General features: G+C 45.5%; 2 protein-coding genes and 1 long non-coding RNA gene across 3 annotated transcripts in view; 2 read left to right on the top strand and 1 right to left on the bottom strand.

Annotated features, from left to right (window-relative positions):
* Positions 1-10,689, top strand: part of TXNDC5 (thioredoxin domain containing 5) — a 31,623-nt gene extending 20,934 nt beyond the window's left edge. Inside the window, exons 5-10 of the mRNA XM_057494034.1 lie at positions 1,357-1,472; positions 3,366-3,452; positions 4,135-4,278; positions 7,279-7,361; positions 8,970-9,099; positions 10,221-10,689. Of these exons, the coding sequence (XP_057350017.1) occupies positions 1,357-1,472; positions 3,366-3,452; positions 4,135-4,278; positions 7,279-7,361; positions 8,970-9,099; positions 10,221-10,343 (683 nt within the window). The 3' untranslated portion in view covers positions 10,344-10,689. The remainder of the gene's footprint in view (positions 1-1,356; positions 1,473-3,365; positions 3,453-4,134; positions 4,279-7,278; positions 7,362-8,969; positions 9,100-10,220) is intronic.
* A 1,333-nt stretch (positions 10,690-12,022) lies between these two features.
* BMP6 (bone morphogenetic protein 6) overlaps positions 12,023-22,892 on the bottom strand; it is a 160,774-nt gene continuing 149,904 nt past the window's right edge. The window contains exons 5-7 of the mRNA XM_036877014.2: positions 14,272-14,348; positions 13,345-13,455; positions 12,023-13,248 (exon numbers count right to left, since the gene is read on the bottom strand). Coding sequence (XP_036732909.2) covers positions 13,099-13,248; positions 13,345-13,455; positions 14,272-14,348 — 338 coding nt within the window. The 3' untranslated portion in view covers positions 12,023-13,098. The remainder of the gene's footprint in view (positions 13,249-13,344; positions 13,456-14,271; positions 14,349-22,892) is intronic.
* Positions 14,357-21,119, top strand: LOC130681319 (uncharacterized). Its single transcript, XR_008994369.1, has 2 exons — positions 14,357-19,184; positions 20,672-21,119. It is a non-coding gene; the product is annotated as an uncharacterized LOC130681319 (long non-coding RNA).

A 22,892-nucleotide genomic window follows, 5' to 3' on the forward strand; every position in this document is an offset into this window, starting at 1 on the left:
TATTGTGAAATGAAACACAGATATAGGAAATAAATGTAGCGCTTAGCGAATTGTTACACAGGCAGACCATGCTTGATTGTGTTTCACTGGATTCACAAATGGAAGGTTTGTGGCAACCCTGCCGAGCAAGTCTACCAGAGCCGTTTTTCCAACAGCATTTGCTAGCTTTGTGTATATCACGTTTTGGTAATCATGGCCCTAATTCAAGCCTGCAGTTAGTGATGACAACTGACTGAAACCTCAGATATGGTTAGCATTTGTTAGCAATAAAGTATTTTTAAATTAAGGCATGTTCCTTGTTTTTTAGACATAATGCTGTTGCACACTTAATAGACTACAGAATAGTGTAAACACAACTTTTCTATGCACTGGGAAACCAGAAAATTGACTTGACTCGCTCTGTTGTGATACTTGCTTGATTGCTGTAATACCTCCTAGATAGGCTTAAAGCAGTCGCCCTCTACCTGCCGTCCAGTTCAACAAATAAAACTTTGATGGCCTGCCCATACAGCCCTCCCACCCCTCCCCTTCCCCCCAGGAGATGCTGTCCTGACTTTCATGGAAACCACTCTTTGCTTTTCTTTATGCTCATCACCTAGATCTGCATTCCAAACACTATAGTTTAGTTTGGTGTTTTTTAAAAAGCACATATATCTTTTAGGTCTCTTAATCTGTGTGTTCTCCCCACATCTCTTCTCCTTGCATTCTCTTTGCTGAGCACATAGGCCATTTAACCTGTAGGATTTGCCACAGTCTGGACTCTGCCGATTGGATCTCCATGGGGAGGCTGAACATGTTTCCCTAATTTCTCTATTTCTTGTAAATTGGTAGTTAGATCTCAGGATATAAAGTTTCTGTTTGGTGTTTTTGGGAGTATAGACATAACTTCGTAGCTGATGACGTCTGTTTGTGACATCAGCAGCCATGCCAGTCACTTCCTAGACCCATTCATTCATTAGGGCTGCCAAATACTAATGTCCTAATTAAAATATGCTTTCTTCCTTTTTTAATCAAGATTACTCTGCCCTCATTTATCACATGGTTATCTAGTGGTGTAGTTCATATAAGAGAGACAGGGTAAATGCCTGATTCTTTCCCTTTATTGCCAGTTTTCCAATAATGAGTTGGTTCTTTGTTGTCCCTCAAAGATGACAAATCAGATTTTAATTTGAGGACCGTTATGAACTCATGGATGTAGCCATATTTGATGGAGAGTCACTTTTTCCCAGCTAAAGGGGTCATCCTGAACTGAGCTCCGCAGGAGGACAGAGCCGCGGCTTCCGTTCAGTCTCTGGTCAGGTGTGATATAAATTACTCTCCCTCTTCCTCTTCTCTGCCCTTGGCTCGCCACTGAAGGTGACCACTTTATCAAGTTCTTCGCTCCATGGTGTGGTCACTGCAAAGCTCTGGCTCCAACCTGGGAACAGCTGGCTCTGGGCCTTGAACATTCTGAAACTGTCAAGATTGGCAAGGTGAGTGAGAGCCCTTATTAAAGTGGAAATAGACTGCCTTTGGCTGGATTAATTAGCAGAGGAGCCCATTATTCATTCTGTGTGCAAAGTCGCAAACTTGATTTATTAATTCCATTTAGTGTGCCACTTGATAATTCATTTCACCTTCACAGAAGGCAGCCTGGTTTTGAGTGTGCTGGCTTTTCCACAGCCTAAAGATAAATTATGGCTTTGGCTCCTTTGTTTATTTTGAAGCAATGGCCAATTCTGAATTGGCAGCCCCAGGGCCCTTTCTGCAAAGATATGGGCAGAGCCTTAGAGAACGTTCACTGGACGTGCTTGGAGGCCATCCACATTTGATCTCACCCAAAAGCTCTTTCCTGGAGGACCCTCAGCTCTGCTCACAAAGACATGCAGAAGGCCCTCCTACGGTGAGCCCCAGCTTATGCTGCTGCCCGGGATTCCTTCCTAAGTGGATTTTCTGGAAATATCCATATAGTTCCAGAGTAGCTTCTGAGTATCAGGCACTTATAATCTCATCCAGCTTCTGGCTCTCACCAGACATCTCTACATGGATTTACTTTAATGAAAATCTCATTTTCTACTTTGCCAGAGGACTGATTCATATAGAGAAGTAAGGCTGCACGTCCAGGAACTATAGTTAATCAGATGATCTGCCAAGTGCAGGGAGATGGTCAGAGCATGAACTTGGAGTCATATGGAGCTGGCTGGCTGACCTTGGGCAATTTCTCCACACCTCAGTCTCCCCCTTTGTGTGGCAGTTGTGAGGAGGAAAGTAAAATGCCTCATACGGTGCTTGGCATAGAGCAAATGCCCAGTAAATTCTAATAGTTATTATTGCTAGTGAAATGGGTGTTTCACTGTTGACTGTTAAACACTGTCAATGATATAGTCTAGTCCTGTATGATTATGATTCTATACTTATAGAATATTTCACGGAAGTAATCATAAAGTAATTTTCTTGTCTCCTACCTTTATCCTTTATTTTATGAATTTTGATGGGAGAAAATTTATTTTTGGTGTATATCAATAGAGGCTTTTAATAGAACTAGGCGTGAACGGATGCAAAGTATTGGGCTGTGGTCTTTGATCTCTGCCCAGACCTGTAGCTGGGTTAGACTGGACCCTAAAAATGCTGCCCACCCAGATTTGAGCTTAAGGCTTCCTGTGCTTCAGTTGAACACTTTAATAGCTCTCTGCTTAAGGCTTATCTATTAGAATAGTATTTTCATTCCATTTTGTTGATGTAGTGAAAAATAACTGAGTCCACATAGCTGACTTTAATGCCAGTAAAAACTCAAAAAGTGAATTAGGATAAAATGTTCCATGGAAATGTTGAAGAATCTTAATAAGATTCAAGTGAAATTTTAAAAAATTGAAAAAAAGCTGTGATAGTTGGTAAATTGAGCTTAAAGAATTAAGGACGTTGTAATCTTAACCTTTTTTCAGTTTTATCTTTATTATATACCAAATTTTCCTACTAAAAATTGACTACTTTTGCTCCTCAATTTTAAAACTCTAAGTTGGAACATGAGAATAATTTCTAAGCTAGCACTGTGACTGGTTTTGGTCTCTGTCCATGAAGCTGGCCTCCCTTCTCCCCAGATGTCAGGCCAGGCCCTCCTTCTCCACCTACTGACCTGCTCAAGGTAAAGCACTGCTTCTTAAATATCAGCATTTTCAAGGGAGCTGAATAGATCAAGTCTCTAAAGGAAACCTCAGCACCATGCTCCCTTAGCTCAGTTGTATTTTGGGGTAACTTTTAAGAAAAGTCTTCGCCAGAAATGATGTCTTGCTGGCAGAGATGCACAGGTTAGGTGCCCAGCATACCGAGTGTCTGTTGGTCCCTTTTGCAGAAAGGCTCTTAAAGGCACCTATCTCACTTTATTGTAGGTTGATTGTACGCAGCACTATGAACTCTGCTCAGGTAACCAGGTTCGGGGCTACCCTACTCTTCTCTGGTTCCGAGATGGCAAAAAGGTACGTGTTCTGGTCTTTGCATTGAGACGAGTATTTCTCTTAAACTTGGGGGGATGTGTTGCCCAGTGGTTAACAGGTGGGGAATTGCAGTGTGGATTGTGTGGGCCCTCATTTAAAGGCATACATATAATACATATAATGTATAAGGAATATATGTAATATATATAATGTGTAAGGAATACATGCAGTATAGAAACACAAAGGTCTTTCTGTTAGCTGCTAAGGTTTGGGTAGTTGGAAAACCTGTCAGTTGTTATATTCTTTTTAAACTTTGCAGTTGGCTCAGGTTATCACTAGAAAAACCCAAGTCTACCATCCTAGGGTAACTGCTCTGATCCTGACCTTTGAGCAGGGTTAATGCTCCCTCTTGGCAAGGTTCCCACAACCTCCCTTACATTCCTGGCCAGTGGTCATCTCAGAATGCTGGAGTCAGCACCCAGCTTTTTTGTCACTGGGACACTGCAGAAGGAGTGAGCTGTGACGTTCTTACCAGTCAGACACTTGGTTTCTCATCTGTACTTGCCCATTGAACTTTGAGTGTACAAACATTGCACAACCACAGGGAATATATCTGATGGGAGTGCTTCCATGGGCATGTACGGCTGGGAAGAGGTTTGAGTGAATGAAAACGCTTAGGCGTACTAACTCGGCAGCATTTGTGTGTGGCCCGTGTCTCGCTCAGGTTGATCAGTACAAAGGAAAGCGGGATTTGGAGTCGCTGAGAGAGTATGTGGATGCACAGCTGCAGAGTATGGAGGGGGACGCCCCAGAGACCATCAAGCCTTCCGAGGCCCCAGTGCTGGCCACAGAGACCACGGCTGACAAGGTGGGTGCCTGCCGCAGTCAGGATGGCCAGAAATGGCCCACAAGCTCTGCCCACGAAGGGCATTCTCTTCAAATGGTTGTTTGAGAGAGGTGGGGGCAGACAGGCCAGAAGTGTTGTGGAAGAGCTGAAAGATGGGATCATATTTGCTGGAGAGCGTGCGGGGAAGGCTTGCATGATGCACAGAATGAGTTTGGGGACAGTACATAGTAATTCAGGTGGTTGGCTATGGCTGATTTGTCAACATGATACACTTTCTTCAACTACTTTACGTGCTTATAAGAGGCAGATGTAAGCAAAAGCTTCCCAGAAATAGATGTGACACAAACCCTGAGAGTAGCTGGTGTCAGAATCTGTGGGAAATTCTTCCCTTTGACTCAGAAATCACTACACTTGAGGTTATTTGCTATTCAAGCTTGGCTGCTGCCTCTTAGGTCCCCTTTTCTGTTCATTTCCATAACTTGCTGCCATCATTTTACTTTAACCCTGTGGTAAATGCCTGACAGATCTATAGTGCACAAGATTGCTGGAACTGAAAGGTAAACTTGCTGTAGAATATTTAATTTGTTCAGGTGGTCTCTGACTTATTGAGGTGCTGTCTTTATTCATTCAGATAGTATAAGGTTTGCCATTCACTTGTTCTGCATTTATCAAGCTCTTGTTATGTTTCAGGCCCTGTCCTAGGCCAACAGCAAACAAGAACAAGTAAGGCCATTTTCCTGGCTGTCAGGGTTCTAGGTCTAGTCGGGGAGACAGATGAGAACATATACAACAGGTGTCACCGGGGCTGTTATGAAAGTGTGCAGGGCGGGTCCTGGTTGTTTGAGAGAGGTGGGGGCAATAGGCGTGTTCCCGAAGAGCTGAAAGAGGGGGTGGTATTTGCTGGAGAGCCATGCTGGGAAAGGCTTGCCTGGTGGAGGAGGAGCACGGGGGGGCGCACTTCAGTGCAAATCAGCTGGGCACATCCAGGGCAGGGCTGGCAGTCGGCAGGCGGGAATGGGGTGCAGAGGAGGACGAGGATCAGAGCAGGGTGGCAGAGAGGGGGAGAGGTAGGAGCCAGGTGGAGAAGGACTCTGGGCTAGCGATGGATTGAGCTTTGTCCTATATTTATAAAGATATATTTACAAGGATAAACCCCCAGTGGGGGGTTTTGAGCAGTTTGGGTTTTGGAAAGATAACTCAAAGCAAGTGTATGAAAGAGATGGAAGCCAGTGTACTAGGGCGTAGGAGACGGTGGGATCCCACGTGAGGGCTGTAGCGGCGGGATGGAGAGAAGGAGAGCGCCGACAGAAGCAGCGCCGGTTTCTGGCCTATCTGGGGGGCAGTGGCAGCAGACGTGAGATCAGGATCCGAAAGAAGAAGGTGATGAGTTCACTTACCAAAATGCTGGTTTCTAGGGCTATGGTGGACATGTAGGCGGAAACAGCCATGGCCATGAAGGGTGAGTCGGGGGCTGGAGCGGGGTGTCTGTGCTGGGAGCTGGGAGAGCGGCTCGTGTGTCTGCCCTGTTGGGGAGACCCCTACGCTGAAGCCACGGGTGAGACTGAGACTGCCTGAGGGGGGCCGGGAAAGCACACTTGGATCTCCGAGCTGAGAACCGTAAGGGCGACTTGACAGCATACTTCCAAAGCACAACACTTCCATTCTTACTTCAGTTCACATACCTACACTTCATAGCATAATTCTTACTGGGGACACCAGAGTACTGGGGGCAAAGGAAGAGGCAGTGTGCTCCTTCTCTGGGGTGAAGGCAGTGAGCCAGGTGGGTGCAGACGCCTGGGCAGGAACTCTCAGAAGAGCTGGGGACTTGCTGGAGCCGTCCCTCCCTGAAGCCCCAGTTGTGTGGGGTTGGAGAAACCAGTGGAGCTGCCTGCCCCCTTCTCCCAGGGCGGGGGCAGTAACGGGCCCTCGCCCCACGGCCCCTCCATCCCCTCAGTTGGACTCTCGTCCACTGGGGACTGCCTGGCTGTTAGCTAAATGTTGACATTTTGTTTTAAGAAGTAAACAGATGATTTTGCAGTAGTTACGCCGTGTGTGTCGGGCAGCGTGTGTGTCATGGTGGTTATAAAGGTCATCCCAAATTGAGTGTAATTATATACTATGGATGTTTTCATCAAACACAGAACAGTTTCTATTTATAACACAGTTTCCACCATTAAGTAGGTCTTTCAGTGCATGTGGCGTCACATTTCCGGACATACAGAAAGATGGCAGTGTTCTGCAGGGGCCCCCCTGGCACGCTGGCCGAGCCACCGACATACGTTGCTCAATGCCAGACTCAAGTGGAGCAGCCCTGGGACATTTAGCCACATGATAAATTATTATATTCTTGTTCTTGGGAGAGAATCGCAGACCCATATTTGGACATAATTCTGTAAAGAACTGATGAGATAGAATCACGTTAGAGCAGACTGCCTGGTGTCACCTCTCCCTCAATTCTCCTGCCAAAGCTTAGATGAGCAGTTTTCACTTTTACTTGGGATTTAAAAGTGGAAAGCAGCTTGTTCATAACTAAGCTCCTTCTATTACACAGAGAAGATAATTTTTTCAAATCCATGTGATAGAGTCCGTGAGAAAAGCAGTATGTACAGACCGCTGTAGGCCGGTGAGTGGGTTTTGGACTCTCCAGCTGGTGCCAAAGGCTCCGTTGGGGGCACAGACGCAAGTCCAGGGTGCACAGAGCAGGCTGGTCCACACGTAGAGCCGGGGGGGCAGCAGGTGCCCCTGAGGCCCCCTGAGCCGGCCAGGAGCAGAGCATAGGATCGGGTCCCACCACCTCCTCACATCACCTCCCGGTGCAGGGCTCACAGGACCCATGATGCATCTTTGCCCTGCCCTTGGTGGAGCTTGTGAAGTGTCGGTTTTGTAGGTATTTTGTGTGGCCTTGGCGGGTGCATAGCAACATTTAAAAAAGATTATTGCTTTCTGTTTCTGCGATCCCAAAGCACATCCTAGCCCTACTTTAAGTGGTGTATTTAACTGTGGCTTTTCCCTCCCCTGTAGGGCATCGTGTTGGCACTCACAGAAAGTAACTTCGATGACACCATTGCAGAAGGAATAACCTTCATCAAGTTTTATGCTCCGTGGTAAGTGGCTGTTTAGTTAGCAACTGCTTTGTCCTGCTTCACTGATGTCACATCATAGTTTTCAAGTCATAAAGCCCTCCAGGCTCCGTGTTAACAGATAGTACATTTACTTGTAGGTTATGTTGTAGGAAATAAGGAAATGTTAGCATCATGCTCCCATATTCAGATATGTGAAGGTTCGGTGGGATTCATAAAGTTATGGTGAATGAGGTGGGTTCATTTTGAAGTCCACTCTGTTTTGGAGTAAACAAAAATGGAGGAGAATTAAGGCCATAAAAAGACTTAAATTCTGTGGCATCCGTGTACTTTTCCATATAGATTGCTCTTTTGGCTAAATCGGCCACAAACATCATGATATAGCTTTGTTCCTTAGTGTCTTTTAGATGTTGTAGGGAACTCCAGGAGCGCTCCCATGTTAGCTGCGCAGGGCATTCCTGTTACTGAGCCCTCCCTCCCCGTGGCCCTGGGGCAGAGAGAGGGATGTCCCAGTGGGGGGCTGAGGTGCCTGCTCCGAGGCTTAGCGTGGGCTTCTGTGCCTCTGGTGCCCCTGCCTTCCCCGGACCCTCAGTTTTCTCAGCTCCAGAATGGGAAGAATGCTTTGTCCACAAATGAAACAGTCCATTTAGAAAAGCAGAGGGTCAGGGAGCATGTTAGATTCTGTTCCTACAGGCAAAGTGTTCAGTGCTGCTGCTTCGTCTTAGTCAAGTAAGGTCTCTGCCTGTCAGTTTTGCTTCTCAGTTTGCGGCATGCCGGGTATTCATGAGAAACTGTGATAGATAAAATGTTAGTGAGCACATGGCTCACATGAGTTATGCAGTTTTTATTCTTAAAGAATAGAAATGCTGGTAAAGAATGCCCTTAAAACTAGTATTTTCTGTTTTTCAAAAAATGGAATTATGGTCATAAAAAACAAGTTTTATGGTACCTGTGTGCTTTTCCAAATAGACTGCTGTTTTGGCTGAACAAACCACAACCATGGTGATGTAGCTTTGCTTTAAAACTAGTATTTTCTATTTGTTACAAAACCTAAAGCTATATAGATCAGGTATGAGGACAGTAGATCCTCTTTCCTGAGGGGGAGCAGTTCACATGGTTGGGGGAGGGTCGGCAAAGGGATACAGTAACAGGTAGGAGGGAAGGTTTGAACAAACTTAGTGGCCTCAGTGCTTGCTCCAAGCTCTGAAGTTTTTTTGAAATTTTTAGACAATAAGTAATCAACTTTAAAATGTTTTTGGCATTCAAGCGATTTAGAAAAAAATGTTTGGAGTCTGTTTTGTTTCCTGTCCATGTCCTGCTCACGGTGCATGCATTCATAAGCCAGGTAACTCAGTTTACCTTCTCGTGGTCTCAGAATCTCACTTTGTTTCCAGACCAGCTTGTGTCTATCAGGCTGTCTGAAGATCTGCTTTGGCCTGACTGTGCATTCCTTGTCTGGGATGGGGGAGGAGGAGGACGAGCAGTTAGTGCACCCAATGGGAGAATTTGACGTTTTGTAATTTTTAGGCAATTGCTGACTGCCTCACACAGAAGAAACAAGGCTTGGCTTGGCAGTGAAATGTAGGTGAGTGACCCAAGACTTCCACAAAGCTGTCATTGTTCTGTTCCTAGGTGTGGTCATTGTAAGAATCTGGCTCCTACTTGGGAGGAACTCTCTAGAAAGGAATTCCCTGGTTTGGCAGAGGTCAAGATCGCTGAAGTGGACTGTACCGCTGAGCGGAACATTTGCAGCAAGTACTCGGTGGGTACGCGTGGATGGAAACCGTTACGGGGCCCTCTGAGTATTGGCAGCAAGTGGAGCTGTAATCTGGTGCCATGGACTGAACCAAGATAACTCGGGCTGCCCTCATCCTCAACAAAAGTTTTTTGTGTCCTTTTGAGGTGGTTTTTTTTTCCATTTTAAAAGGCAAAAGAGTTGCTCTGTCAAAGGCAAGTCTTTCTTCTTCTATTAGTAGCACATTTGAATGGGGTTTTTAGGCCTTGCCATCTGGCTCTAAGGCTGGGCAGTAATTGACACTCCAAGCTTAGCCACCTCCATGGCAATTCTTCTTGGCTGGGCAGTCAACTGGCCTGTAGCCTTCATCATGAACACCTAAGTGGCTTATTTTGCAGACATAAGCCTGCTTCCTAAGCACAATTAGCTGAACAAAGGAAACGTTTGAACAAATTTCCTTCTTCAAGGGCCCTACCATACTAACAAGCCAGCCTTGTGTGTGGGTTAACTGTTGCCTTCTTTCTGAGCTGTTCACACAGTCTAATACCCTAGAAGATTTGTAATTTATATTTTTCCTCTTGTGTTGTTTTCTTAAAACGCTTTTGAGGCCTCTGAAGTTTATCATTACCTCATGAGAATAGATGTAGCACAGACATCATTTACTTATCACTAGGAGATGCCAGTCATTTTCTTGTCCCTTAAAATTCTTGAGAGATAAGAGGTGAGTTGCAGCTGAAAAATGTGCATCCTTGGGTATCTTGCTACTACTCCATATAGTCACTGTTGGGCCTGAGCATCACTGGGGAGCTCCTCTGAAATGCAGAGTCTCAGGGCCCACTCAGACTTGCTGAGTCAGTATACACATGTCACCATGTGAGAGATTGACAAACCCCACTTTCTGGTAAAGTCATTTGACTTTGACACCAATCTTGAATGTAGTTTTGGATTGGAAAGTGAATAAATTGCCTCAAAGCTTTGCTTTCTCAAATCTGGTACTTTGTAAATGGTCTATACATTTAAAAAAAGTTAATCATAGACTTTCCTGGCCACAGCTGTAGGATTTTTTCTGTTTTTTACTTAAGGGTGTTTTTACATTTGTGGGTGATTTGGACCACTAGTTTTCAAACTTGTAATATTTTTTTCTTAAGGTACGAGGATATCCCACTCTGTTACTTTTCCGTGGAGGAGAAAAAGTCAGTGAGCACAGTGGAGGCAGAGACCTTGACTCACTGCACCACTTTGTTCTGCGCCAGGCAAAAGACGAACTATAAAGACGCAGGTGGGAGTCACCTCTACTGCCTGGCCTCCTGTGCCCAGCACAGGAGCTAAGTCACGTGGGTGTTGCTGAGTTTCAAACGGTGGTTTTTCAGAAAGCTGAATGTACTCAACTTGTGGTATCTTCTTTGTGTGTGTGTGTGCGTGTGTGTGTGTGTATGTGTGTCTTTAAGCCAACACACTCTACTGATTCTTTATTAAGTTTCTCTAAGTAAACATGTAACTCATGATTCCTTTGCAAACCAAATATTTTCAGTGGCAATCTGTCATCCCCTTTAACCTTCTCTTGATGAAATCTAAATGGTTTCCTTTGAGACTAAAATAGAGTTGAGGAAAGTCAAATTGCTGGACTATTTTTGGCTCCTGAATGATTTTGGTGAAAACATCATCGAATGCAGAGTTTGTGAACTGCCCACGAGGTCGGGAAAGGTGGCCTTGTGGCGGTATTGATGTTCCTCTGATCTGAAGGTCACAGTTGACCTATTAATAATGTGGTTGGTCTGTAGCCTGGAGCAGATTTAAAAACAAAAACCCCACACCTCTGGAAGGTACCTTCGTGGCCACTCCTGGGTTTTCTGTCTCTGTTACTACTTCTCTCATTGTGAGAGGTTAGCCATAATGTTTGCAGTGGTACTTTTAACACGTGCCTAAGTAAGATAATGCCAGTGCCATAATTTTATGTGTGTGTCGATGGTTGTCAAATCAGTTAACTATTCAAGGGATACTTCCGTTTATTTCTTGTGGGTGAAAGAGTTGATTAGTTATGTTAGCCAGAGTCCATGTGAACTTTAAGACTTGATCTCCCATGGAAAATGTGGACATGAAAAGTTCCACAAGGCTTGTTCAGACTGTGCTGTTAACTCCTAGATTCTGGCTGTATTTGCCGCCTGGGGCCGGAGGACTGGATGGGCTATCTCAGGTCTGGGTGCCGGGGGCCCTAAGTGGAAGCAGTTTCAGACCGTGCTCCCAAGTAGTGTGGTAGAGGCTTTACCAAGCTTGGTCTGCCTCTGAGGAGATCGACGTGTTGCTGTATGAAGAGTGGCATTAACCTGACCTCAAGACCAAAAACTGAAGTTGGCAGAGCTGTGTCAGGGCTGAAGTATGCCAGGCTGCTGTCGATGCATCTTTATAATTCATGCCATCCTGGTTATTACATATTTACCATCACCCTTGGAAATAAGCAGCAGTGGGACTAGGCTCTCTGGAGATACGCACTTTACCATTGGGTTCCTTCTTGTAATCAGCCCTCTGTGGCTGACACTCATCACCCCACCTCCCAGGCTCGAGGGGTGTGAGCCCTTGGCACAGTAATGGTGGTAGGAATCTTAGAAATAGACCACCTCCACCATCTGCGGCAGAAGACAACAGAGCAGGATCTCAACCAGCCTCTGCCTTAAAGGAAATCTTTATTAATCATGTATGGTTCACAGATGTTCTTTTAAAAAATCTCAACTTTCTAATGAAGCACAATCCTCAAGAGTGGCTTCAGCTTTGCATCATGAGTCTTGTAATAAAGAAAATCAAAGTGGTACAATTTGTTTACACTATGATACTTTCTAAATAAACTCTTTTTTTAAAAAAAGTCTGGTCTTTCCTTCATGTTACAGCAAAACAGATACAAAAAAGACAATAAATTATAGTTTATATTTACAAAAAGCTGTAAGTGCATACAGTTTTAGATTATAAATGTATTATTTAATCAGTTTAGTATGAGATTGGTTTCCTAGTATATGATTGTGAAAGACTTTTGAAAAATACTCTAAGATTTAATCTGAGTCTTACTTTCTACAAGAGAAAATTGATTTGGGTTCATAAACACCAACCATGCCCACCCGGACCTATTCTCAAGGGCAGGGTGCCCCCTCCTCCTCTGATGTTCTCTGTTGGCTCTAGCCCTGCGACAGGGTGTACGGTATAGGGAAGAGCAAAGAACTGTTTTCGGGAAACAGATAAGACACTAGAGCCAACGTTTCTGAAGCTAACGTGCTTTTCAAAGAGCTTTTCCAAAACAGAGACACAAAACTACTTTCATATCACGTGGTTAAATGCGGACGATTACAGACGCTTCTCACCTTTGTGGCCTCACCCCAAAGTGCGATTCCTCTGCTTTGGAGACCAGCAAAGAAAACGGGAGGACTGAAGTGTGGAAGTGATATGGTATGTTTTGACTAAAATAAGTATATTTTCACACCAACAAAACTTGAGCACAAACATGTAACAGCAATGACTGAGACCAAAGGCACTTCCACAGAACCCTGGTTATGACCCTACATGACTGACCTTCCTGGGCATGAAATCTATGAATAGAAGCATTTCCCCCCCAATTTCTGTTATCTGTAAAAATCTACCTTTGAGAAACTGTTCAGAACCAACTGATTCCTTAGCCAAGAATACTCTCACTCCTTTAAGATTATTTTCCCTATTTACTAACACTACAAATACCTTGATCTAAAGCTGAAATGAATATTGGGGGGAGTATGGGAACCCTTCAAAATTATGTTTCTGCAGTTACCAGACTTCATCCTACAGACATTCAAATTCAGCTTCCTACAGACCAACAACTACTTATTTACTATGAGGGCAAATTACTGACAAGGTCCTTTAAAATCTTCTTTGCGCAGTAAGGCACCAACCAGCGTGAGATGGTTTCAGGTCTTATCGTCCCACTTCACTGGGCTTCTGTGTGTTTTTAAGGCAGATGTAATCTAGGAATCCAAGGTGGTATTTGTGTCCCCAGCAACTAGTTTCAAGTTAGTGGCATCCACAAGCTCTTACAACCATATTCCTGTATTTTTTCAAGATGACATTGGAGTTGTCATCAAAGTACAGAACGGAGATGGCGTTTAGCTTAGTTGGGGCACAGCATGGTTTGGGGACATACTCAGGATTCATAAGGTGAACCTGTTTCAAAACAAAAGGAGGGAAAAGGGCCGTCAGAAACTATCTGTTCTTGGCTGACTTCTACCTAGAAAATGAAAAAAGTCTTCCAGAGCTCACCAGAGTCTGGACAATGGCGTGGTTTGTGGCATTCATGTGTGCATTGAGCGGGAAGGAACATTCTCCATCACAGTAATTGGCGGCATAACCCTTGGGTGCGATGATCCAGTCCTTAATTCAGAGCAAAAGGAAGCAACAAAAAAAGTGATTAACATATGTTCTTTACATCTCTGTGCCCTCAGCGACCCTATGAGAAGGCATTACCTTGGACAGTAAGGAGACAAGCAAGTAGGTCAAGTTCACATTCAAGTGGCAAAACTAGGGTATGAACTTGTGTGATGTGACCCCAGAGCCCTTGCTCCTTCCACAGGCCCACAAGGCCTTTAGCCCCTGCCCGCCCACTTGGTCTAGAAGCATGCAGGTAGTTGGTTTGATGGACTTGGACCAAAAGGAGCCTCCCCAGAAGCCTCGAGCACTCCCTGTCGTCATGCCACCTGAAGATGGAAATAATTTTCTATCTCTCATCACCTATAATTTGCTTCTTATAAATCTGTGGTGGATCTAAGTGTAGAGCAAAACATTGTGCTCTTGTGGGGAGTTTGGATGAGCCAATTTGTAGCAACTGGAGAAGTTAACCATTAGATCAGTTCTTCTAACCCTTTCTCAAAACAATTAAAATTGGTTTACATACACACATGCACCATGAACTTTGAAGCATATTGGGAAATGTGATTGATTTTCAGGAACACAGAATTCAAGGACCCTGGCTCCCTGGAAAGGTGCCAGTGGGGTCTTGGTGCACAAGTCACCTGGGCCTCTTTCTCTTATTCCAGAAGCCCAGGCATTTGGAAGAGCTCCTAGGTACATTCACAGGAGGGACTACCTCAGCCCTAAATCTCAAGGTGTTTTTTGATGGCTGCCGCCGTTAATATGGGAAGAGACTGCTGGGAAAGGACCATTGTCCCCTTTGTTGTCAAGAGAACTCACCTGCCATCCCAAGTCTTGGAAGCTCACATAAAGCTCATGCTTCCTGCAGGCTGTTTTTAATTCACTGCTGTTGTAATCTGTTGGGGGAGATCACAAGATGCACCTATTAACACACATTCCTTCATTTAAAACTATAAGAAGAGTTTTCCATGGGCCACTGGAAACTGTACAGGCTCAGGTTAGCAGTGAACACGGCCCTGCCAGACCCGAATTTGGTCACTTAATAGCTCCCTTGTGTTCCCAATGGCTTGGATGTTTCGTGCACTCCATCTTGTTCACTCTGCAGTTAAGGCTGGGCACACTGGCATGCAGTCCATAATCAGTGACTTAAATATACTTCAAGCAACAGATGTTTCTTGTGGACCCCTGTTGTGTGCAAGGCCTATGGGGGGTGGTGTGCCAAGCTGCCCAAACCCCCCTGGGCTCCTGACTTGGAAGATGTCATATTCACAGAAAAAAAGTGACTACCAGGAAGGATTTGCTATATTTCAAACAAGGAAGGACTTGAAGCTGCACAGGGGCTGTAAGATAGCTGCTGGGTCAGGAAGGCATCCTGAAGGAATTGTAATGAGGGGGGCCTAACCAGGAGGCCCAGGAGGGGGTAGAGGGAGACATTGTAGCAGGGGACCACTCTCTGAAGCGTTGTTCTCCAGCCTTGCTGCCAAAGTTGAGCCCTTTGACCTGCACTAAAACAACAACTCTGAGGACAGTAGTGACCGTGACAATCTGCTGAGGCATGTGCACCTGCCCCTTATGATTCAGGAGCTGCTAGCTTGGCTCAACCTAATCATTAGCAAGAGAAATGGGAGAGCCTGGATTCATTTAATCCACTTGGAGCAGCTCTTGTGTGACATGCTGTCTGTTAGGCACTACAGGAAATAGGAAGATAAGTAGACAAGGCTTCCATCTTCCAGGAACTTAGAGAACTGAATGGGTGGTGTGTGATGTGCACGAAACTAACTCAAATACAAATCAGAATCTGTTGCTTTGGGCAAGGGTGATGGGGAATTCCCACTGGGAGGCCAGAGGAGGGAAGTTAAGTGTGGGAGCAAAAGGGTACGTGAGTAATTCTGGTGGAATGAATTTGGGGATATATAAAGAGAAATCAGTAAGATAAAGTTGGAGAATTGAATGGCCTAGAATGCCAACCAAAGTGATTTGGGCTTTCTACCAAAGGCATTAAGTAAACCTGTGAAGGCTTTTGAGCCAGAGAGTGACATGTTCAGAGCTAGGATTCTAAAGGATCCATCTGATAGTGGTGTTTGAGTTATAGAGAGATGAAAGGTGAGGGGAGGACCCTGAAGAACAGTTCGTAACTAAAAGGAACTTCAAGGGATGCAATGGCCTGAGACTATTTACATGCCACCTTTGCCCTTTATAATCACATGGGCTAATAAGTTACCTAACTGTTTAAAGCCCATTTGAATTGGGTTTTCTGTCGCACTCCTGGAACTCCTGCCCCTTCACAATAGAAGGATATCCTTTAGCATATTGAAGTAAGATAGAATATGCAGATTCACAATTTTGTAAGGGAAAGAGACAAACAGTACCAAATCAGCTCAGTTAACTATCCTGGGAGAAGAGTCAGACTATGTTTTTGAGGTGGTTTGCTGATTTTAAATGTATTCACCTACCTGCCTCCTTCAACTCACAGAACAACCCTAGATGTAACTTCAAGTACCAAGAAGAAGCAGATGCAAAACTACACTAGAGGGAAATTCTCACTATGTCGGGTACCAAGGACTCTCTCAGTAAAAAGAACCACCTACCCACCACCACCATAAAACAAGATAAAGACCTACTGAAAATAATCCCTCAACAAAAAAAACGAATCAACCATACAAAGAAATAAACTATCCCAAGAAGAGAACTGGAATTCAAGAGAGAGAGAGCATAGGGCTCCAGAGACCATAAGCAAGAGTTGCCTGAGTGAGGTTACAAAAAGAGAATATCAAAAATAATGCAAGAGATAAAATGAGGAATAGAAGCCCTAAAGTAGGACATTATGGAAAAAGACTATGATAAAGAACAGGTGGATTTGAAAGAAAACCAAATAGAACTTTATAAAACCATAATCATTGAAGTTAAAAAATGAAATGGATTGGTTAAACATCAGACATAACAGAAGAATTGAACAATATATTTAAAGAAGCTTCCCAAAATATATCCCAGAGTCAAATGGCCAGAAAATACCTCTCTAAAGAGATAACGGAAGATAGAATGAAAAGTCTAACGTATTTCTGATAGGAATTTCTGAAGAGGATAATAGGGAAGAAGTAATATTTGAAGATATAAATGTCTGGGAATTTTCTAGAACTGAGAAAAGGCAAGCATCTGTATATTGAGAAGGCACAATGGGTCCTAAGAAAAGTCAGTAAGTTCTTATTTAGCTACATATGGTGAAACAGTAGCATATCAAATGCAAAGAGAAATTCTTAAAAACAACCCAGACATAGAAAAGAAAATTACCTATAAAGGAACATAAAGTAGGTTGATAGCAAATTTCTTAGCAACAGAAATACACAGTATAAAAAGATGCATAATATAGGAATGGTGCCATCAACCTAGAATTCCATACCTAGCTGTAGTGGATATTTATTGCTTTGGTTACCTAGCTTATAGGAGCACTTCTCCTTTGGGGGAATTCCTAGATTTTTGGGAATCAAGCCTCATTTCCCATAACAGATAGCTCTGGCCTTTGACCACTGGCAGCTAGAGTACAGGCTCATGACTTCATTAAAGCCAATTAGATGCCCCCACCCTTGAGAAAGTGACTCAAAGTAGAAACTAAGAATGGGTGGCATGGCAGCAAGTGTCTGGAGTCATGGAATCCAAACCACACTGTCCTTGTAACAAGATCCAAGCTTGGTCCCTTGATTCCCTGAGTTTGGTTTTACAGCCTTCTTGTTGGTTGGTAAGTTTCCTGATACTCTTATTTTCCACTTTAGTTAGAGTCTGCTTCTCTTTCATGTTGCTCCTACCCTTGCCAACAGTTCTGGTCATCTGCAAAGCTTCCATTAACCTGACTCTCTCAACTCTCAACAAAGGGAACTCTCCGTTTGAATAGCTATTTCTTTTAGAGCTAGACACTGGCATTTTTGTTATTAAGTAGTGATCAGCTCCAGTGAGAGGAAAGGGAGGAATTCAACTCTATTTTCCTTCCTTACAGACACTTCCAGGGCACACTTAACTGTCTTTGTAATTCCATGTTATGTGCTGGCAAAGAATGCATGAATATTCGTGACAGTCACTGGCCCTGAAAATACTTGTGTCTACCACTCACGGGTTGGTACCCTGGATTCTTCAGAATTACACTGCCATGCACTCTTTCATTTTGTTTTATATTTTAGGGATAGATAGATTGCAGAAAAACATTCTTCTGCCTCTGCCCTTGATATTTGTTGAGATGAATGGTCTAGATAGGACCAGTGAAACTTTATGCAGTTAAAATTTAACAGGAACATATCCAGTTCAGAGGGATAAAGGAAGGCAACACAACTTTGTCCAAATGGGTTCACCAGTCAAGGGCAAGACAGAGAAAGGAAGCCAGATTGTTGGAAAGAGGCAAAGACCAAATAAACAAACAAAGCAAACAGACCAGAGCAACAGACCAAGGCTGATAAAACCATCCGAGGGCCACCGTCCTCAGTCTGATTCACAGGCCACCTGTGCCCAGTTCATGAGAACCATCCCAAGTCCCTGAGTCAGAATCACTGGGAGTGGGTGAGTCTGTGGACACTACAGCTGTGAGACACTGCCCTCTAGACCAGAGGCTCACATGCAGTGACGGCATCACCCCTTTCACACAGTGTCGGTCTTCGTGCACCGGGGCTCCCTGGCATTCTGGGCATTGAGCTGCAGTGACTGCTGGTCTTGGTCCTGAGAGTAATTTTCAAGGGATCTGGCTTTTTAAAAATTGAATATAGAAAGTAAAATCTGGCTGTCCAGTCATTCCATGCAATTCTTTGGTCTAAGGGTAGAGGGAGGGCAGGTGCCCAGCAAAGCAGCTGAGATGCAGGCAGACCAGGCCCAAGGGGGTCGTCCAGAGTACCCTGGACAAGCCAGGCCCAGCCATGGGGGTTTGGGCAAAAAACCGTTAAGTGATCAGGTAACAAAATCTAATGATTGTAAAAGCCCCATGACTAATTTCTTTTGTAACCAGAAGGCGGCAGTTCTCCTATATTCCTGAACAGGAGAGAAACATTCTCTTCATATATTTTCAAGCATCAGATTTATCAGAAGGATATGAATTGCCTTGAGCAGCGCTGTTTTCCATATTCCACTTTTACAAACTGCTTCAACAGAGACACGTTTGGATAGGACTGCCTTTTAGAACCCAGTCCCTCCTCTCTTCTCCAAGTCAACACTACAAACATTTAAACATGGGTTTTAAATGGAGATTTAAGGCGGTTTCATCTCACAGCTTGGGGCAGGTGGGGACCACCATGCAGGGAGTATCTGAGGCGCCACCCTGGGAGGAGGGGAGAAGTTTTAGGGAGGTTTGCCCAAGTGGAGATCCTCCTGCAAGAACCTTCCATGCTGTCAGGGGAGCAGCACCGAGACTGTGGAGCAGAGACGGGTGTGGTCCCACCCGGAAAGAAGGGCAAGCAGAGCAAACCTGCGATTCAGAGCCAGGCCGCAGCACCCACAGTGGGTCTTTATTAAGCCATTATTCTTGCAGTGCTTCCCAGGGGAGGTGTGCATCACACCCAGGCCTTCCTGGACCATGAAACCAGTGGTCCAGAAACATGCAGGAGTAATCACAGCCATTCCTGACCCCCAGCCTGGTGGCTGGTGTCTCCCATTCTCCACTGCTGGTAGTGACGAGGGGCGAGGCAGTCCGGCTGGTCATCTGTCATGGGATGAGACAGCCACTCCAGCGACGGCTCCAGCGTCCCTCTCCCCAGCCTCAGGTGTGTCTTTATTCTTCATCATCCTAGGATGTCATCAAGGGGCCTGGTACCCTGGCAGGCACTGGGAGGCCATGGGAAATGAGCAGTACAGAGGGATGCTTTCCTGGAGTCCAGCTGAGGGCAGGAGGGCATGTGATCAGGCATCTGGCCTTGCACATCAGACACAAACTTGTTCCAACATCAGTCCTGCCCGGAGGGGGGAGGTGCAGGCATCATTCTATCTAGAATGGGCCACCAGGGACCAATGCCCTGGCCCCTGCTGCACACCGCCCTCCACTGGCCCCTTTCTCCGTTCTGGCCCCCTTGTCCCCTTGCTCCCACTTCATCTGTGCATGCCATGTGGGCTAGGGCTGACTCCATGCAGGCTTCATGGCTGAGGCTGGGAGCTCTTTCTCCTCGGCTGCTGGGCCACAGCCCTGACCCTCAGTGTCATCAGTCACAGCCTCTACTGCTTGACCTCATGTTCCATTCTTCTCTGTGATGACTGAGGAGTGTTTCACCTATGGAAGAAAACTGATGGGGTTCCTGGTTGAGCCCACGTGACAGTGGGAGCTGCCTGGGAGCCCCATTTGCCCAAGGCAGGCAGGTTCAGTGCAATAGGACAAGGTGCTCCCGGCCCTGCTGGGAGCAGCCATCTGGCCTCACACCTCCTGACAGCACGTGACCCAGGCAGCGGCCATGCACAATGAGCATCTGCTCTGCCCCCAACATGAGGGTCATGTCCATAGCCCTCATGACAGCCAGCGTTCCCTGTACCTGGTCCTCCCTCGTAGCCGTACCAGAGTCAAGGGCATAGGGGCCACGTCATAGGAGAGCTTGGCCCCACTGTTGGTTTATTTCTGAAGATGAGTCATTATGTGGAGTAAAATGCAGGCTTCTCTTGCACTGGAAGCCAGGAGATCCTCAGAGGGGTGAACCCCGCATGGGAAGGAAGGGCCCAGTGATGATCCTGGCTTGCAGGCACCATGTAGGGAGGCTGCATGGCCACTCAGGGGTACTGTCACATCAGAATCAGGCCAGGGTCCAGCCTGGGAGCCCCAGGGAGGCAGCTGCACCAGAGCCACAGCAGCCTGAGCTCAGCCCAGGTCCCAGGGGCCTGTGCAGCCAACCTGTATCTTCCCTGACCCCAACAGAGGAGGAGAGAAAAACAAAGGGGAAGGCCCGGTTGGGGGAGAGGGCAGAAAAGAGACAAAGTCAAGGCTACCACAAGAGACCAGGTTAGAGGCAGATAGCTGCCTCCCCTTTAGGGATTCCGCAGAGGGGCTACTTGGGCCGGGCGGGCTGCCCCTGCAGGCTGGTGTCCCTGCTCTGCAGGCCACACACTCAACCAAGAAAGTTAACAGCACGGCAGAAGCTGGGGAAAGAGTGACACACTCTACGCTCCATTTCCCAGCTTTTCCGAGCTCAGTGTATAGTCTTTCCAGAGGAAACTTGTTTTTGAGAGGGAACGATTCATTCTTTTTTCCCTTCTCTCCTGGAATGACAAGGGCCAAGAAAATGAGCAGCTGGTAAGATGGCATCTCGGCCTTCACTGCTCCGGCCTCTCTGTCCATCGCTCTGGGCCTCATCAGCCTATATATGATCAACACAAGCCTTGAGAACATGCTGGAGGAAGCCAAGCTCCCCGTGCCATGGACATGGTGGGACACAAAGGGTTCCAGAGATTGACACCAGAATTTTGATTTCTGGTATCAGTATTCTCACAAAGAGTTGGGGCAGGTGGACAGCTTGCTTCTGAGTCTAGACTTTGTTTACACCCTGGATGGTTTGCATGAGAAGCAACAATGAGGTCCCTCTTCTTTTGCCACTCCAGGGTTTCAAGATCTCAGAAGGCTCCTATTAATCTGGGTGGGAATCTGGTGTTTTCTCAGCCTTTGTTTTGATTAAAAGAATATGGAGCTAAGCATCTTGAAAATAAACAAGGGCTTCCCTCGAGGACTGAGCTATAGAACTGCCTGTGCTTCCAGCACTTCCTGAACTGAGTCTCCTGGTCCCTGTATGTTCACAGGCATCAGGAGAAGTTGGTGAATTATTCAGGCATCTTTCAGCACCGGTTTACGCCTCTACTACTGTCTTCCAGCATTGCTGGCCATTGGCACATTCACACAGGGTGAATCCAGGAATGGAAAAGGAGGTAACTTTCTAGTCTATTTCACTCCTAGGTAACCTTTATCCTAAAAGGGCTTAATGGCAGAGAAGTCAAGTATAATTAATATGGTGTATGAAATGATTTTTAACTTTCAGATAACTAACGTTATGGCTGTCCTCCACAGCTGTGAAGAGTTAAGATTTGATTTTGTTGAGAAAGCCCTGAACGAGCCTCTACTTTTTGACTGAGACATCTGGAAGCCAAGCTGCAGGCCCTAAATTTTTAATTTAAGATCAAAATGAGAAGTCAAAATTGCTGACTCCTTTGAAGAACTTTTAAACAGGTAATTCACATCCCTGACCCATGTCAATTCTTTGCAAGCCTTGGATGTCTGGGGCAGGTCAGCCCATTCAGTTTTGGTATGCCAACCCAAGGAAGCGAATGGTGAACTCACAGGGACACCTGCCAGAAACTAAAAGCCAAATAAATACTGATCTATAAGAAAGAGAACGACTAGCCTGGGGACCAAGTTCTCTGAAATCTATAGCAAAAAAATTGCATTGTCGTGATAAAGTACCCAAACCACTGTTTGCAAGCAATGAATTCTGGTTACCTTTTTTATGCTGGAAGCATGTTGAATGGTCCCAGTTGGGAAGTTCAAGGGATAGAAGATAGGAACTATCAACAAGAAGGTGAACAGTATATCTAAGTGTACCAGAGCCACATTTTTTTCCAGGATCCTTAAAGATACATGTTGGGTGAGTTGGAAAGAGATGGGAGAACTGACTGTTAAGAAAAGCTAACAGGTAGCATTTGAAGCAATGAAGGACTCATTCCAAAGGACAGATGTTACTTGTTCACAGATGGTTGGCAGAGCTGGGTGGTGGCAATACAAACATCAAGGACAAGAAAGGCCTAATGGTCATCTAATATCCAAGTTTGCATGAATTTTTAAAAGTGGCAGAAAATGTTTCCAAAGCATCTTCTGCCAAAACAAAGCACAATTCTAACTCACAGTATTGGTAGCTAGGAAGTTGACATGGGAGAAAACCTGACTTACCAGCTGACTTGAAATTGCACTAACTACCTTCTCCTCAAAGATGTCTTGGACAGACCCTGGAAAACTAGGTAGGCCAGTATCTAGAATCACCACATGGAACTGTCCCTCAGGGCCATGCGTTCACAGCCCTTGTAATGGATTGACCAGGTGGTGTCGCAGTCCTGCAGAAGATAAAATAATGAACCCCAAGAGAAAGATACTGTAAAAGAGGGCAAATGGCAGCAAGTAGAAGGAGCTGCCCAAGTGATAGCCCAAGAGCCCAAGAGCAGTTGCCACAAGAGCAGGAAGCTGGTAGAAAGGGAGGCTGAAGGAGCCCAGCCAAACTCTCTGGAATCCCCACTGGACTGCACAACACAGCTTGGGCCAGGACTGGTAAAACATGTGTAAAAAGAATAAATTACACTGTCCAGATGATATCCCAGCCCACTGGAGATGTGCATGCAGCCAACACCCATCATTCATTGAGGCAGACAGCTGCAGAGGCCAGAGCAAGTGAGCACCATCCAGGGAGACCTCCATCCAAACCCACTGTTTGGTGCATGTGTTTGGAAAGTCCAGC

Source organism: Manis pentadactyla, chromosome 16 (genome assembly GCF_030020395.1).
Source record: "Manis pentadactyla isolate mManPen7 chromosome 16, mManPen7.hap1, whole genome shotgun sequence".
Lineage (NCBI taxonomy): Eukaryota > Metazoa > Chordata > Mammalia > Pholidota > Manidae > Manis > Manis pentadactyla.